The sequence below is a fragment of the Bolinopsis microptera genome, chromosome 13 (genome assembly GCF_026151205.1).
Source record: "Bolinopsis microptera isolate Bmic1 chromosome 13, MBARI_Bmic_1.0, whole genome shotgun sequence".
In the NCBI taxonomy this organism is placed as follows: domain Eukaryota; kingdom Metazoa; phylum Ctenophora; class Tentaculata; order Lobata; family Bolinopsidae; genus Bolinopsis; species Bolinopsis microptera.
Window position 1 is genome coordinate 8,382,838 of NC_087084.1, and position 18,328 is coordinate 8,401,165.

The 18,328-nt window shown below is 38.8% G+C and overlaps 3 protein-coding genes across 3 annotated transcripts in view; 2 read left to right on the forward strand and 1 right to left on the reverse strand.

Moving 5' to 3' along the window:
- LOC134824966 (muskelin-like) overlaps positions 1 to 18,328 on the reverse strand; it is a 472,587-nt gene that overhangs the window by 283,070 nt on the left and 171,189 nt on the right. The gene's annotated exons all lie outside the window — the stretch shown is intronic.
- The window catches only part of LOC134825224 (transcription initiation factor TFIID subunit 13-like), a 90,497-nt gene that overhangs the window by 18,315 nt on the left and 53,854 nt on the right, over positions 1 to 18,328 (forward strand). The window lies entirely within an intron of this gene.
- Positions 523 to 17,948, forward strand: LOC134825071 (uncharacterized). The gene is made up of 5 exons (XM_063837196.1): positions 523 to 874; positions 1,050 to 1,310; positions 14,565 to 14,648; positions 14,794 to 14,928; positions 15,044 to 17,948. The coding sequence occupies exons 1-5, from the start codon at positions 526 to 528 to the stop codon at positions 16,003 to 16,005; spliced, it is 1,791 nt and encodes a 596-aa protein (XP_063693266.1). The 5' UTR covers positions 523 to 525; the 3' UTR covers positions 16,006 to 17,948.

An 18,328-nucleotide genomic window follows, 5' to 3' on the forward strand; every position in this document is an offset into this window, starting at 1 on the left:
GAGATCACATAGATCCAATGGATCCTTAGCTACTCCCTAGACTAGGTGACACTGGGATTCGAACCCTAAACCTTCTGCGTAGAAGGCGGATGCTCTAACCACTAGGCCACCTAGCCCCCGACATAAAATATGAGACTTCTCTATCAGAAATCTCTTACAACCTCATCCCTGCACCTGTGATGGAGTAGATGTGTATATATATTTAGTTGTTGCTATTTCATATAATATTGGTAGCAGTGAAAAATTTCCATTACCTGTTTATCGTGCTCTGCCAATCGCATCACTTGATTTAATTGAATGTATATATATATAATATTGTTTGAATGACCTTCACTATGTATTATACCAGGATACTTCCGCAAAGACACATATTCTGCCCTCTAAAAGGGGCCATAATTGTTGCAATTATGTAATTTTATAGATTTATCATTATTATTATTACTAATCAATAATATCATAAATTGCAAACTGAATTGTTATTTTATTACAAAATTTATGATGTTGACCATCTATTTGATTTTAGATATGTTACCATTTTCCACCTGCTATCCTGGATTTTCATTTTCCTCAGCTCCTTCATCAAGTGTATTGCCGCAAATAGATCCTCATAATCCACCTATACCAACAACAGAACACCATCTAAATATAGACTCGAGATTTGCTAACAAGACATACGGAGAAGTTCTAAAAATGTATCAAACTTCTTTTAAAAAGAAGTCAAATCTTAGTAATGAGCTATTGTTGAGGTGTTCAGATTTGCTTTCAGATAGTCCAAAATCAGCATCTCATCATTACAAAGAGGACTCCTTAATATCACCCATTGATAACAATCAATCAACTGCAAGTGTTGGAAACAAAAAATCTGCAAATCAAAGTGAGTACAATCGTGAACTGATTTTGGGTTATATTTGTGTTTTTTGTGGCTGGCAATCAAGAGGTTGTACATTATGTCCCATTGTGTTTACAGAAAGTATGTAATTCACAATCATGCAATTGCCTAAATATAAAACTTGTCTGCAAAACTATAAAACGTTTGGCACAATTTTCAGCAACAGCATCAAGGAGGAAAAGAGCTGAAAAACCTTGGGTAACTGATGAATTATTGGAGAAAATCGTACATAATCGTGACCTTTATGATAAATGGTTCAAAGTGAGAAAAAAATTGTGCTCCTATGATGAAACTGACGCTAAGGGAGGAAAATGCCCTTGTATGACATGCACTGAAAAGCGGACTCGTTATACTACATACAATCAACACAAACTAAAACTAACTAAAGCAAAGTATAATGCTAAACTTGAATACTATGGCGGTGAGTGTATTTTGATAATAGTGCGTTTCAAATTTGATAATATTAGAGACATTTATTTTATATATTAGAAGTACTTACATTGATTTTGAGGGGGCAGGGGGGGTCTTTATGAAATTTCTCTCGAAATTGATTTTATAATTGTTTCTGATAGAGGGGAGTGATATCTACCAGATGTTTTTGGTCCCATGGAAAAATTTTGTTCCTTTTTTATTCGATTTTGAAAATCTTGGACCTGAAAAAATCGTCAAAAAACGAGGTCCAAGATTTTCAAAATCGAATAAAAACTTTTCTAAGGTAGGCCCCGTGACAGCATGGACATTTTTTCGTAATTCGCATCTTTTGGCGTTAAGCTTAACTCCAAAAGATGCGATTTGACGTCGTGTCAAATAATTTTGACTTGAAATAATCGAGATTTATCCCCAAATTGCATCTTTTGGCGCTAAGCTTAACGCCAAAAGATGCCGTTTGACGGATAAAGTCGTAAAATCTTAAAATGCGTTTTCAAATGGCATCTTTTTGAGTTAACCTTAACTCCAAAAGATGCGATTTGGAAAATACTTTTGCGCGAAATTTCAAAATTCTTCTTCCGAATTCTTGAATTGCTGCATTTTGCAAATCAGCTGATATTTGTAACTTTAAAAAATAACTGTAACTTATATATTTATACAGGTCCCCGGTTTAACAAGCATTCAGGATAGAACCAGCAGCGGCTAATGACACTGAAACAGAGATGAAACACAGTAAGAACAGCAGAAAGAGTGGAGTGCGATAAATATCTTCTTTTCTTCTGCAGTCTGCACTGGTTACTGATACTGATTACTGGAATCGGTTATCTAATCGAAGCCTAGCCTATTTGTAACTGGCAAGTGATTTTCCGGATTCAATTTTCAGATAGTCCTTTTTAGCTAGTCGTGAATTTCGTCGATTTCCGATATTTTCAGACGATTCTTCATTAGGTCCTCAATCCTGAGCACTAGGATTACCTAAGTTTTTGTTACTATCTGAATTATTTTCTCATGCTACTGGTTCGCTAGGTTCAAAAGTTTATTTTCTATTTATCATGAAAAAAAAATGTGTGCTCAGAAGTGATTTGGGCAAAAGCTCAATCAGCAGTCACGTGGGATAGAACTACCAACCGTCCGCTCTACAGAAGGACGTTCTAGCCGCTGAGCTACTTGGGAGATGTCCTATAGAAAATTTTAATGTCCATATTTTGGTAAAAAGTGCTTATTTGGCTTAAATTAGCATCGCATATAATGCTCAATTACTCGATTAATCAATTTCGAGTTTGTTTAGTACTATAGTACTAAACAAAAGTACTGATATAGGGACTGTATGTAAACAATTAAGTTGAAGTACAATATTTCTATACATTACTGTGCTGTTATGTAATACTCCCAATTAAAGTGCTCACACTTGAAACTGGCGATTCAGTGTAAAAGTTTTTTGTAAGATTTTGCACGATGTTTAATGGGATGACTGTTTAATTTAGAAGTTGCATCGACCTCTCGAACTAACATTTTGATCCAGGGCCATGTCTGGTGCCATAGCTTGCGACAACGATGCTTCTCGGCGGACAATCTGCCACAAACAGCCAGTTTCAATTGTGACAAAATCATAAGACCTGCTATTGTTAACAGAATCTTCTAAGAAGAGCATAGTGATACTTACTAATAGGAAGGGATCAAGGTAAATAGTCTCTCAATCATATCTAATACAACTAGCACGTTTCCTTGATTTTTGTAGGGGATTTGTAGGGGATTTGACCCCTGTATGGGGATTTATGTTCCGGGGTATTTGTAACAGGTTTAGGGGTTTAAATAGTTAGTTCCTGTCCCAAACCATCAGAAAAATCAAGTTTCAACCTCCCAACCCACTCAGGCCACTCCCAGGGGCCACGCCCATCCCAAAATAGCTGAAATCCAGGTCAAATCAAGATTACTATCTTTGTATCTTTAATACACTATCTACTTATTCACTAGCTTGCTAAAATTCATCGGCAAATTACCGCTGCTCGAGTTACCTAGCAAGGCCCATGTCAGTTTTGTTTATGTTATATTTATCATGAAAAATGATTTTGCTCAGAGTGATCTGAGCAAAAAAATTAACATGCCAGTACGCTGAGTTGAACATTCGATCGTCGGCTTCAATGCTGGCGCTAAGGTTTTTTTTTATTGGGTGCCAAGGGTGCCAGCACCCTTGCCTCAAATTTTTTCATCGAAAAATTAAAATTGGCTGAAACGAAAAAAAACATAGTTTCTTGGGGGGGGGGGCGGGGGGGGGGGGGGAGGGGGGGGGGTGAGGTTAGGATTGAATTGACCATGGTTAATGAGGGTCTGTACATGCTCAAATAGTGGGCCTGTTGATAGCTTGGATGTGTTTTATTATAGTGTAGACTTACTTACATGGGTCTATACTCTATAAGGTGGAATAGTGGGTCTGTTGAATGTTGATATTGATAGTGGGTCTGTTGTTATTAAGTGTGTGTCTACTCGCTTAATAGTGGGTCTTTGCTACTCTGAAATGGGTCTGTAGGACGTAGGTTGACTTGTGGGTCTGTAAGATGAAATAGTGGGCCTGTTGATATTGATAGTGGGTCTGTTGTTATTAAGTGTGTGTTTACTCGCTTAATAGTGGGTCTTTGCTACTCTGAAATGGGTCTGTAGGTTGACTTGTGGGTCTGTAAGATGAAATAGTGGGTCTGTTGATATTGATAGTGGGTCTGTTGTTATTAAGTGTGTGTCTACTCGCTTAATAGTGGGTCTTTGCTACTCTGAAATGGGTCTGTAGATTGACTTAAGGTCTGTAACTCTGTAAGGTGGAATAGTGGGCCTGTTGATATTGATAGTGGGTCTGTTGTTATTAAGTGTGTGTCTACTCGCTTAATAGTGGGTCTTTGCTACTCTGAAATGGGTCTGTAGATTGACTTGTGGGTCTGTAAGATGAAATAGTGGGCCTGTTGATATTGATAGTGGGTCTGTTGTTATTAAGTATGTGTCTACTCGCTTAATAGTGGGTCTTTGCTACTCTGAAATGGGTCTGTAGGTTGACTTGTGGGTCTGTAAGATGAAATAGTGGGCCTGTTGATATTGATAGTGGGTCTGTTGTTATTAAGTGTGTGTCTACTCGCTTAATAGTGGGTCTTTGCTACTCTGAAATGGGTCTGTAGATTGACTTGTGGGTCTGTAAGATGAAATAGTGGGTCTGTTGATATTGATAGTGGGTCTGTTGTTATTAAGTGTGTGTCTACTCGCTTAATAGTGGGTCTTTGCTACTCTGAAATGGGTCTGTAGATTGACTTGTGGGTCTGTAAGATGAAATAGTGGGTCTGTTGATATTGATAGTGGGTCTGTTGTTATTAAGTGTGTGTCTACTCGCTTAATAGTGGGTCTTTGCTACTCTGAAATGGGTCTGTAGGTTGACTTGTGGGTCTGTAAGGTGGAATAGTGGGTCTGTTGATATTGATAGTGGGTCTGTTGTTATTAAGTGTGTGTCTACTCGCTTAATAGTGGGCCTTTGCTACTCTGAAATGGGTCTGTAGATTTATTTGTGGGTCTGTAAGGTTACAAAGTGGGTCTGTTGTTATTGGCAGTGGGTCTGTAAGGTCAAATAGTGGGCCTATTGTTATTAAGTGTGTGTCTACTCGCTTAATAGTGGGTCTTTGCTACTCTGAAATGGGTCTGTGGATTGACTTGTGGGTCTGTAAGATGAAATAGTGGGTCTGTTGATATTGATAGTAGGTCTGTTGTTATCAACTGTGTGTCTACTCCCCCATGGTCACCTGGTAACTGGGCTGTGTTTATGACTGCAGTCAGTCAACGATTTGAACTGTGGATTAGTCATTAGTAAATATCTGTCATAACATCCAAGCAAACATTCTAGAAGACTTCTATAAATAGTCAATAGTGTCCCCTAGACCGTAGGAAATGTAAAAATTTTAAGACGATGAGGCCTGAGTAAGTCGTAAATTCTGATTGGAGAATGCAGATTGCTGTTGTGAAGTTACCAACTTTACGTGAGTACTTGATTCTTTTCAATCCCAGTTTATTGCTGTCCTACAAATTTCTTTAATGCCAAATGTCGTCTAAAACACCCTGTTTCGCAAAAAATTTCCGGGGGGCTGCGCCCCCCTAGCCCCCGCCAAGGGGCTCCGCCCCTGGACCCCGCTTGGGGCTGCGCCCCCAGACCCCTGCCACAGCTTGCTCGCTTCGCTCGCTGCGCAGATGGATTGGACACGTCGGCTCGCTTCGCTTGCCAACAGCCCCCCTCAAAGAAAAATCCTGGCTACGTCCCTGTACGTGAGTACTTGATTCTTTTCAGTCCCAGTTTATTGCTGTCCTACAAATTTCTTTAATGCCAAATGTCGTCTAAAACACCCTGTTTCGCAAAAATTTTCCGGGGGGCTGCGCCCCCCAGACCCCTGCCACAGCTTGCTAGCTTCGCTCGCTGCGCAGCTGGATTGGACGCGTCGGCTAGCTTCGATCCCCGACAGCCCCCCTCAAATAAAAATCCTGGCTACGTCCCTGACCCTATACATCTTTATACTATAAGTATAAAGCCAGCATTTTAAGGGGTATTTGTAAGTTTTCCACATATGTATGAGTGGACTTTGGAAATCAAATTATCAACCAAAATGTGGTAGAATATTGCATATATGAATTATAGTACATATAATTATTCTGACGGAAGAAGGTCATCAACTTCAAGTCCTAAATTATGGAATGTAATATTTAGTCCAATCTCTAAGATTGTTGATAGGGAAAGTTCAAAAAATTGGATTAAAAAATTTGCGAAAAAAGTTACTGCGAGCGCAGCTCAGCCAGCGAGCCACATTCAATGGAAAAGTGGGTCTTTAACCCAAAAAAGTCAGCACCATTGGGTGGGTCTGTGGCACCCAGAAAAAAAAACCTTAGCTGGCGCTCTAGGATGCACGCCACTGCTGTATTACATAGACTAAAATTTTGATGACTATACTTTTGCAAGACATGAACCGTGCTTATTTTACAGAAATTAGTACCGCATACAATCCTCAATTTCGAGTTGGTCATGATTGTAATTGGGAGGTGGGAACAACTCTTCTGCATTTAATTAGAACTGTCTGTACAGTTTACAAATACAATGGAGTAAATACAAAGGTTGTGTACACTACTGTGCTGATATGGAAAACTCCCGACTAGACTATATGTTGCTACAATTCATTCGGGGGCGTGGATGAGGTTTGTAATTTAGCTATTTAGGCATTTGTTTTTGACTGATTTATCTTCTGGACAGTTCTTGGAACATTGGAAGTTCAATAAAAATCAGTGCAGTAGAGGAGTAAACTTGCACGAGAGTTAAAATGGTACTATTATAATCTGTGTTGTCAGGTAAGATTTCAGTTTTAACTTTTTAGTGGCGTTTTTAATCACGATAAACTCCCCTTAAATCGCATCTTTTGGCGTTAAGCTTAACTCCAAAAGATGCGATTTAGCGACGCGTTATAAAATTTTCAAAATATTTCTTAAACCGCATCTTTTTCAATGAAACAAGAAATTTCAATGAAACAAGAAATTTAATTTTAGCACATTTTTACAGAATAAAAAGATGTAAAACAATTCATAAAATATAATGCCCATTTGGTGTATGACTTTTTGTCCTTGACTGCTAGTTTGGTTTTGGAAGGACAGGTAACTAACGGGGCAAGGAATGCGCGTGCCTGGAAGCTTTTGCACACACCGAAACGCTAGTTCAGTTAAGTTTATAGAGACAAGGCTCAGATTAGGACTAGAAGAAAAATTGTAAGCAGACATTAGGGGTTCTGTTTATAGTTGTTATTATAGGTTGCAGTCTTGTTGTGACAAAAAGTCTACACTAAAACATTCTTTGGTTTATATTGTGTAGTTCAAGGATATAAAATGCAGCTTCAAGCTTTCAAGGTGGATATTGGAGAGCTGGCGAAAGATTATGGCCTTTGTATCAATGGTTATAATAAGCTATAAATATCTTAAACTATACAGTGCTAATTAAAATTTCTTTAAACTTCATTCTCAAATTAGATTTTTAAAATTCAAAAGTAAATATACAATAATTTTATTAAAACTTTCTCACACATACTTTACTCACAGGACAAGACTTGGAAAACAGTAGCCTAGGGTAATTTTAATTGAGATGTGTGTGACCAGCCAGTTATAATGTTTGGGAAATAAGATTTGCGCAGTCAAAATCTTTGACAGTCCAATCAAGCAGGGCGTGATTATGTTGATTCGTTAATAGCGCACGTTTTAGCTTACCTCGCAAGCACATTACACTAGTAGTAAAGTCAGTCATTCTGAATTTTGGGGTTAAAATGTTAAAAATTTTGGTTGATCTAGTGTTGTGATTGTCAGGTGGGTCTGCCTGACAGATTAGAAGGCAGGGTTTCCTCGAGGAACACGTGTAACCTTCATGTAAGGATATTGGAGCACGGAATTTCATTATCTTGTAGAGCTCGAGGTAACTGTGGTATGTATAGAGATTTTGTATAGCTAGAATATTATTATGCTTAAATATCGGTTTGGTGTGCTCTTTTATGAAAAATTTTTGGTCAAGTTTCTGGTGTCCTATAGGCCTAGTACGTGCACAAGTCTTAAACTTATCAAGGTACGCCAGCCTGTCACCAAATAGTACTCTGAGACAGTACTTCTGAGCAGTAAATAATGAGCTTATACGTTGTTTCGCTGCCCCACCCCATACAGATATACAGTAGGAAAGATGTGATTCGAACAGAGTATAATATAATTGTTGGTGTAGAAATTCTGGAAGGGAGCAGCGAAGTCTACATAAAGTGGATGTGGAATGATTTAGAGTTCGCTTAAGTGCTTTGATGTGATCTTCCCATGATAGGTTCTCGTCAATTATAACACCCAGAAATTTTGCGGATGAAACCTTTTTGATTGGAAAGTTGTCTATAGTTAATACAACTTCAGGGTGTGATAAAGTCTCTAACTTAGAACCTGCCATGGTGGGTTTGAAGTGTATGTAGCAGCACTTAGACATGTTTATATGTAACTTATTCGCTCTCATATAAGACTTTAATGATGACAAAAGCTCATTTCCTCGTTCATATGCCTCACGTTTTGTTTTTCCGACAACAAATATATTGGTATCATCAGCAAAGGTAACAAATGATCCTAGTTTAGAACTGTTTGTGATGTCGTTCATATAAAGAAGAAATAGGAGAGGTCCAAGAATTGAACCCTGTGGGACACCAAATTGAATAGATAGGGTATCTGATTTTTCTCCTACAACTTCGGTGTATTGTTGCCTGTTTGTCAAGTAGCTTTTAATGAGGTTATTTGCAACTCCTCTCACTCCACATCCCTCTAGTTTTATAAGAAGTGTTGAATGGTCGATAGTGTCAAAAGCTTTGCTTAGGTCAATGAATATTCCTAAAACATGATTCTTAAGTTTAAGAGATTTCGTAATCAAATTTACAGAGTAATTGACTGCATGAGATGTAGAGTGAGATTTCCTAAATCCAAACTGCGTCTTCGATATAACTCCCTGGGAGCTAACAAATCCGTATATTCTAGAATATATGAGCTTTTCAAAGATCTTACCGAAGACGGACAGTGTGGAGATAGGACGGTAGTTCTCAATTTCTTCTGGGTTACCTTTCTTATATACAGGTGTTATTTTACCAGTTTTCAGGACATCAGGAAATATACCTTTGGTCATAAGGATATTGAAGTAATTCGATAATACAGGTGCAATTACATGAGATGACTTTTTTACTACACTTATGGGAATGTCACTGGCTTTACCATTTTCGAACTCGCTTATGATTTTCAATATTTCGTTCGAGGAGCAATCTTCTAGCCTAATATTTTTTTCATTTCTTGGGTTCAGGAAGTCATAGAAAGTTTTCATGGGTAATATAGGCAGGCCATCAGATAGATTATGCAGTGTCTCATTCAGCTTTGGTGCAATAGAGACAAACCAAGCATTGAATCCATTAGCAATTGCTCTTCTATCAACTATTCTTTGGTTATCAATGATAAATGGGGGCTTGGTTTGCCTCTTCTTTTTGCCCCTGAGTTCGTTAATAATTTGCCAGGTTTTCTTGCTGTTTTCACAGTTGTTTACGATTTCGTTACAGTAATGCCAACGTTTGGCAGCTTTAATGATAGCTTTGAGCATCCTACGATAATCACTAAATACTTGGTAGAGCAATAAATTACCACCAGGGTTCTTATTAGTAACGGTGTCAGACCACTCCTTACGCAGTTCATGCTTTCTTTCTACAGACTGGATGATACTGTCTGTAATCCATGGGTTAAGTTTGGGAGTTCTTTTTGTCACTTTTGGTACCTCCAGTTTGCAGTGTTTGTCAAGTGTCTGGTCAAAACATGCCGTGAACTCATCAAATTTTGTTGAAGGAGTGAGCTGGTTTACCCTCACCTCAAGTTCAGATACAAAGCTTTTTAATTTGGAACTTGAGTAATCATAATAGCGGACATGTTTCTGAGGCTCTGTATTGCGAGGGGTCTCTACTGAAGTGAAGGTAAATATAGGGGCATGCTCACCAAGCCGTTCTTCAATAACACCTGATAAGACTATATTCTCAATTTTATTTGTTAAAATGTTATCGATGCAGGAACTTTTACAGTTTTGACGAAAATGTGTTGCAATGGAGATAGTCGGGTAAAAGCCATTTCTGTATAAAGTATCCTCAAAGAGCTGGGAACTGGTAGATATATTAAGTATGTTTGAGTTAAAGTCTCCCAACAAATTGACAGTTTTCCCATTTAGCTGCTTTGCAAGTAATTCAATGGTTTCACAAAAGCTATCAAAGCAGCCATTAGGGGGTCGGTAGATGACTCCATGAACAATTTTGCAGCCTGCGCTATCTGTGGTTTCAACAAAGAGACTCTCAATATTTGTAGTACAGTGTGATACATTTTCTAAGACCACAGTGTTTAAATGGTCAGATACATAGAGTGCAACACCTGTGCCTTTTTTCTTACCTGCCAATGTTTCTTGATAGAATCCAGTGTATGCTGGAATTTGGTACAGACCCTGCTGTGCAGGATCAGTATTGGTTTCAGCAAGACCAATCATATCAAACGAGTGCCCTATACTTTTGAGTTCAATTAGGAAGCTATCAAAGTTAGATGCGTTTCCATCTATATTGTAGAATAAAGTTGATAACATAGATTTTTTTGAGGAATTGAGCTGCTTGATTGCATTTAAGAACTCGAGTTTAGAGTAGCGACGGCAACTTTCAAGTACATGGGCATATGATGCAATTAAGGCATCCTCCTGGTTTCTATTATCATAGAATCTATCAGAATCAATAGATTCCTCATCAGATGGAAATGGGCAGTACCGTTCTTCTGCAGAACTGGCACACTCGCAGCACATCCATAGTCCATTTTTGCATGAATATTTAGCTGATTTGAAACACTTAGTATGAATGGCATTACTACAGTTTTCACACTCTAGTAAAGGTTGTCCGATATTAATAGATCTACTGCATGGCTCACACACATCTTTAATAATTTTCATAATCATTTTTACTAAGTGGGGTTGTTAGACCCCACTGACTGGTTGTGTTTTCCACGTCTTGTCCGTTCTTGCCTCTCTCTCACATACACCCAATGCTTCACACACCTCACAAATTTGGTAATACCATAAACTCCTAAGTGAATATCATCACCACCTCTGGTCAGGTTGGTGGCAAGGAGTCCCTTGCTATCTAAAAAGTGTCCAACTCCAAGGTGCCACACACTCTGGTTAAAGTTGGCACTCAACATTTCTCCAACAAGCCGATTGAAGGTCATGATATTCTCGTTCATTTGAGGTAGCCTGGTTGGAAGGACTGCTGCTACAAAAACTTTGATCCTAGGGGAGAGCTTTTTTATCTGTTGGATTTTCATGTGGAGAATGTCAACCAGCTGATGGATTGAATTTTCTCCTCTAAGGCTGTCTGCTCGGAGGTCATTTGTACCACAAACAAGAACAGCGTTACTGTATCCGATACAGTGACAGGGGTCAATCAAACTAACTTTGCTTGCCTTAACTCTTTCACCCGGGAATGATTGACCCATTGTTCCAGCACCACTACCAAACTTTATTGTTTTGGTGTTCGAATCTCCAAGTATGATGGTGCTTCTCCTAAATTTTTTGTCAATTGCTCTAAGGGTAATGGAATACCGGCCCATAGACGGGTTTACCGGAGTCTGTTGGGTGGGTTTAATCCCGTGTTTGAACCATGCCTGTGAGAAACGTGTCATGGTGTAGACTGAGTTCGATTCTAGGGACATTTCAGTATTTTTTGTAGGTGATTGTCCTTCATGGATGGGCATAAAACTTATTTTTCTAACTTCTCCTATGGAAATTGTTGCTATATCAGAGCCAGCAAGAATCTCTGGCTCGTCGTCACAGTGGAAGGGTAACATACTTTCCTCTGTACCACTTGGAGGGAAGTAGTTTATAAGTACAGAGTTAGGCTTGTGCGTGAGTTTACACTGAGAAGTGACTCTATCAATGGCTGCTGATAATACTGGTGGGATAGCTGGTGAGGACGGGGGATTTGAGTCTCCGGAATAAGTGTAGCTTTCGCCGTATTTGAGCACTGACCTTCCATTCATCTGGTTAAACTTACCAGATTCTTTGCACTCAGTGAGAAATCTGGATACCTCGTCAAGCAGTTCTTCGTCCAAGATGTCTACTTGGTAGTCCTTTAACGGCACCCTTACACATTTAGGGAGAGCTACTGATGGTTTACTCTCTTGTATAACTGCTGCAGCATAGGCAGAGGTGGAATGATTCCTAGATTTCTGGAAGGAGTGGATCTCTCCACTCAGTTGCGAAAGTCTTGCTTCCAACGATGAAATCTCCACGGTAGGCATGCTGTAGGATACAGCACTTGAGATGGCATCAGATACAGCTTGGATGTTCTTACTGTAGTCAACACTAGACTTGAGAGCTTCATCCAATTTAGCTGAGGTGCTGCTGTTTGGCTTGGAATGGATTGACGTGAAGCACCATGGACATTCCCAGTACTGAAGGATGGCATCAAGATCAATCTGACCAATCTGGTTTGCTCCCTTAAGGTTACTGCAAGAGGCGTGCCAATGCTGAGAGCACCTGCAACATTTGAGAAGCCATTCTTTGCCCTCAGAGCTTGCTCGACAGGGACAGTTACCTTTAATGGCACGTTGCTTTGGACTTGGCTGATCTTTTTCTTCTTCTTCAGTATGGAAGGGTGGGAACGGTTTGTACATAGGACTCATAGGGCTCTGAGGACTACCCCTTAGGCTGCCAGGGTCTATTATGAGGCTAGGACTAATTTTTAGGGTAAGAGATGTAGGTGGCTGTAATGTTGATAGTCCCGGTGAGGAAACAGTGACCTGCTTATCAGCTGACTTAGTTGGCAGGCTGTTTGATCTTCGTCGTCCTGAGATGCTGGCTGCAGGGTTCTTCTGATTGGCCTTGCTTGTGAGGGGGCTCTTCCTGCGAAGAGGATTAGACACTTTAGGGGAATGAGGTGAGGTAGCCTTAGCCTTAGCAGATGCTGCAGGAGAGTTGTTTCTGGGCGAGCGTCTGGTTTCGAGTGGTGGTGTTGCAGTTCTGTTCATGACTGTGGATTGATCAGGGGGATGTGCTGAGTGCCCTCTGGGCTGCCACCACCGGCGAATAAGCTGCACCTGAAATGAGTAGATCATGGGTGGACGTCTGATTTATAATGGAAAAAGGGAACATTGATTACTTAGAACTATTTAGTAACTAGTTTTTTCATTAGATATACCATAAAGAAGAATTGATTTCGATTGAAACATGATATAACAATAAGTTGCTTTAAGGGTGGATGGTTGGGTAGGTGAAGTGGTGGATGTTGTTGATTGGATTTAATGGTTTGATGAAGCATATGTATCGTTTGGAATTTCTTTATGGGTTAGAGGGTGGGCTAGGGTTGGGTAAAGGGAATTGTGGGATTCCTAGGTAAGGAGACATTGTGGAAAGCTGGTAGAGTAAATATAAATTGTAGTCGACGAGCTTGCCACAAAGGGATTTAGAGTAAAATAAGCCACAACAATCAAATAATTTGGTTATGGTCATACAATAATACAAGTTATGAAAGGTAAATATATATCAAAATCTGTTTGAATTTGGGTAAGAAACTTGTATTATATAATGACTATCCAATAGACCACTGACACAAAGATACATGTAGTTTAGTTAAATAAAGTTAACACTTTACACACAACAAATAATTTAAGGAAGAGACCAGCCAGAAGCCAGCAATCAATGTCAGGAGCTTTTAGGGAGGGGCATTTTATGAGAGGATGTTGGTATGTGTTGTGATGTGGAATTTCATAATCTACTCATCTTCAGTTGGAGCATCATCGCCGGCAGCAACATCCCTTTGGACACCTTCGCATCATCCCCCAGTGATCATTCTTTTACTCAGACATTGATTGCGGCTCGAAGGCTCGGTCTACATCCTCCAATTATTTGTTATATAGTAGTGTTGAAAGTATTAAAACGAGTTAACGACACGAATTACGATTCTAGCTTTCGGTTTAAAGCGCATCTTTTGGCGTTAAGACTAACTCCAAAAGATGCGAGTAAAGAATCGATAGATGCACGTTCACGACTCGGGTTTTTTAAGAAATTTTAGCGTAGAAATGCATCTTTTGAGCTTAAGCAGGCATCTTTTTTGCGTCAAAGCGCAATGTCCAGGGCCCGGTGTCACGGGGCCTTAAGGTCTATTTTAAAATTCTGAGAGACCAGAAGTTTCTAAATGGTCCTTAGAACATATCCTGAAAGTTTCAAGGTGATTGCTCAAAAAATGTAGGAGAAGATAGATTTTTAGACTCGATTTTCAGGGCGTGCGATTGAAATCGCTCGCGCAATACAATTACACATGAGCGCTACCCTTTGACCGGCAATAATTTCGGCTAGGAACAAAATTTTTCCATGGGACCAAAAACATCTGGTAGATATCACTCCCCTCTATCAGAAACAACTATAAAATCAATTTCGAGAGAAGACCCCCCCTGCCCCCTTAATATAATACAGGGTGTCCCAAAAAAAGCTTCTCACGTCATTTAGTAATTTATTTAAATGCTCCAAGATCCGTGTTTAATTTTCCATCAGAAACCAGTTTATTTGGCCCATTCTTGCTTTCCTAGAATGGGTACTAATTGGATTTAATACATAAAAACGTTTATGAATGACTGAAGACCACATTCTGATAATTCCTAGAATTCTTAAATGATATTTTCACAGTGGATCCTAAAAAGAAAAGTGAACTCACCAATTCAGCTCTTGTAGATAGCATCTTCCCATCTGTCCCGTCTTTCAATGATTTTGGTTGGTAAGACATTACTTTCTGTGGTCATTTTTTTCAGCAACAGAAAATAATATATATTATATAATAATATATTAATGAAGTATAGTACTAGCAAACAGTGATTGTATGTTCAGCCTTTTTGAGTTACACACTTTTAAATCACAGATCAAACGAAAAATAAAAGTTCAACTGACAACATCTCTGGCCTTGATATTGCGCCTTCTACTGATGCTGTTCCTCAAAGTTCTTATCCACAAGCACACAACGATAAACCTACATTATCATCAGCTAATAATTCAGGTATCTTAAATAATTTGACATAATTGTTGATTATTGTTGAGTTGTCGCTGAGATTTTCGATCGTGTATTGTGATTTTAGCAATCTAATCCAACCTTAAATATTTCAAATATTTAGGAGGAACAACAGCCACTAAATCCCCCTTGTCAACACCAATGGCTTTGGAAACCTCAAAGAAACAATTTAACCCTGTTTCTGAACGAGATTTTGGTCTGCAACTACGCTGTGGAAACTACTATACTGTTGGTACTGATATTCCATCAAATCCTGAAGAAAAAGCTGTAATTATAACCAATCTACGGTACGATTTCAACCACCAACAATCACTGATGAATGTAGTTAAAAAGTTCGGTCCAGTAGAGAAATTACATTATCGTTTTATGAAAATGAGGCACATAGCTTTGGTGGAATACAAAGATCATAAAAGTGCGTTGAGATTTATGATGGCCCCTGGCAACCTCTCCATAAAGCAGCCAAGCACCCGAAAATTCTGGCGACTGATTTTACCAGTACCAGATAATGATGCTGGTTTCGCTGCTGTTCAAGCTCATTTGACACAGCCCCCAGCTCAAGCAAGGGTCTCAGTAAAAAGAAACAATTTGACACAGCCTCCAGCTTTGACACAGCCCCAAATTCCATCCAGGGGCTTAGTGAAAAGAAACAATGTTCCCAGGACAATTCCTTCCACTTCTAGCACAAAGTCACAAATGCAAGGGAGTCATAACAATTTTGAGATGCATGTTCCTGCAGTTGTTCCAAGTCTTGAGGAAACTGGATCCAGAAACTCAACTGCTAGGACTCTGTCATTTGCTCCAAAAAGAAAACCAATGCTTAAACTAAGCTCTAAACCTAAAAGTTTTGATCCAGTCAGTACCAATGATATAGAAATAATTGATTTAGAGGCAGTCAGCCAAGATTCAGTTCATGATGAATACGTCATTGTGATAAAACCAATTGTAATAATCGACGATGAAACAGTTCATCCGATGAAAAAATCCGACGAAGCTAGTGCAGAGAAGAAAAAGGAGGAGCAACATCTATCAGCACAGCTTCTTTACATTCTATGGAGACTGGATTAGGTGTCATCACAGTTGTTTCACAGCATGACGCAATAAATGTTGACACTTGCACTGGTGCTTCACAGCTTAAAATGAATGTTAACACAGTTGCTTCACAGCATGTAATGAATGTTAACACTGGTACATCACAACACATGGATGTCACCACGCCCTTTTTCACACCAGCAGGATTAAGACTTATACCCCACAGCTTCAAGATACTGCCTCCCCCAAATAGTGGTATGGAATATATTATAACAGGATCATTAAGACCTACTGTGGGATTGCATAGAAATCTTGTATTACGAGGTATTCCTTATGAGTTAAACATAGAGTCAAATCTAAGATTGCTTACTTCATTTGGTCAATGCAAGATAATCCCACGATATTTGGGCCTTCGGACAACTGCCTATGTGATGTACTGCAATAATATTGATCCTATCAACTGCTTTAATGGAGCTTATAAAGTATTGAATCTTGAGTATCTCAAAGTATTTTGGATGGATAAGCTTCCTCTTCCTGATCCCACTTCTCGGACCTGTATTAATGAAGATACTGATGGAGTCGAATTGGAGTGTGCTCCAGGTGATCTACAAACAAGGAAGATACAGTTCAAAGCTCTCAGACAAAAAATTCTTGCCTATAAAACACATAGAAAGGAACATGCCAGAGAGAAAATTGACAAGAGTTTCCGTTGGAAACCTTCTGGTATCGTTAAAGCTAAACTTATGATGAAGAGTCAGACGCTTATGTCAAATAACATCAACATTCAGAAAGTGTTACTCACCCGGCTGGAGTCATGTAAGAACGCTAATACTAGAGAGCGCCTGATGGCCATGCTGAAGAAGCTTGAAAAGACTCATCTTGATCTTGTAACTACAGTCAATTTTAATGTTCTGAATACTACATCTGAGCCTGGTGACCTGTCAGTAGAACAACCACCACAGCTAGGACCGCAACCAGAACCACAGCCTGTTCCAACCCCATCTCAACTGCCAGTTCCCACTTCTTCAAATCCCATTCCCAGAAACATAAAGATAGTCAACTTTTCTGATCAAAATGTCCTGCAAAACCATTTCATTAAGTTTGGAAAATGCACTGTGGTCAGCTATGTTGTGAATAATTCGAATTTTATTCTTTGTAAGTTTGAGGAAAGTAAAGAAGCAGTCTTAGCCTTTGAAAAAGGACGAGAATTGGTTTGGTACGAGTGGGGAAATAAAAAAGATATGACCCTGGATCTGGAATGGGGTGATGAACAGACAGTAGAATCACAACCTGTTCCAACCCAATCTAAACCAAATGATTTCGTTCCTTCAAACCCCTATCCCAAAAACATAAAAATAGTAAACTTTTCTGATCAAGATGTCCTGCAAAACCATTTCCATAAGTTTGGAAAATGTACTGTGGTCAGCTATGTGGTAGAAAAATCGACGGTGATTCTGTGTAAGTTTGACAAGAGGAAAGAAGCAGTCTTAGCTTTTATAAGAGGACGTGAAATGGTTTGGTCGGAGTGGGGGAATAAAAAAGAGATGACCCTTGAACTGGAATGGGATTTAAGTGCACCTGTTGAATGAATATTCCATTGAACAATGAACAGTCTAGTTTGGAAGAGACTGTCAGTGATTCTAGCAAATGAACTGTAAGACTAGAATTTGTTGTAATCGATTTGTTTTTGAATTTTATTATAGTGTTTTTAAATGTAATGATTTATCATAGAACAATTATGGAAATTACAATTATTGCGTGCACTATTAAATTATTTAATAAAATGTTTACCATCCTTCTTCTAAAAAATGCAGGTAACAGAAATAACCTAGTTTATCTAATTATTGTAGATATAATTATGCACGGAAATATTTTGATTTACCTTAGTTTTCAATTAAACGCTAAGTTCAAATTAGCATCCATGTATCCATGGCTACTACTTCCTCGTTATTTAGTTATTTGTTTGAAATGTTTAAAACATTTTTTTCTTATATTGCCGTTTTAATGTAATCAAATTTCTACTTTTGTTTGAGATGTGCGTACAAATCTCATTGAAGCCTGTTGGCGCCATTGATTGGGATTTTAGGGCTTCTTGCTCGAACTTGTGTTATTCATTAGAATACAAAGTGATCGTTTTATAATATCAGCCGTTTATAACATAACAACATAGCAACAACATAGTAACAACATAGTAACAACATAGTAACAACATAGTAACAACATAGTAACACCATAGTAACAACATAGCAACGGATAAAATATGCAAACATGAACAACATTAATTGGTTCCTTTTTCTGGGAACAATCTTTCATCAAATATTGAGAGCGATAATATTCTCTCTATGAGGGAATTACTTGG

What these genes read in the sequence shown, in the direction of transcription:
- LOC134825071 (XM_063837196.1), top strand. Translation starts at nt 526, where the DNA reads ATGTTACCATTTTCCACCTGCTATCCTGGATTTTCATTTTCCTCAGCT. An exon ending in CCCGTCTTTCAATGATTTTG is followed by an intron (nt 14,649 to 14,793) that starts GTTGGTAAGACA and finishes TTTAAATCACAG; the next exon opens with ATCAAACGAAAAATAAAAGT. An exon ending in ATCATCAGCTAATAATTCAG is followed by an intron (nt 14,929 to 15,043) that starts GTATCTTAAATA and finishes TCAAATATTTAG; the next exon opens with GAGGAACAACAGCCACTAAA.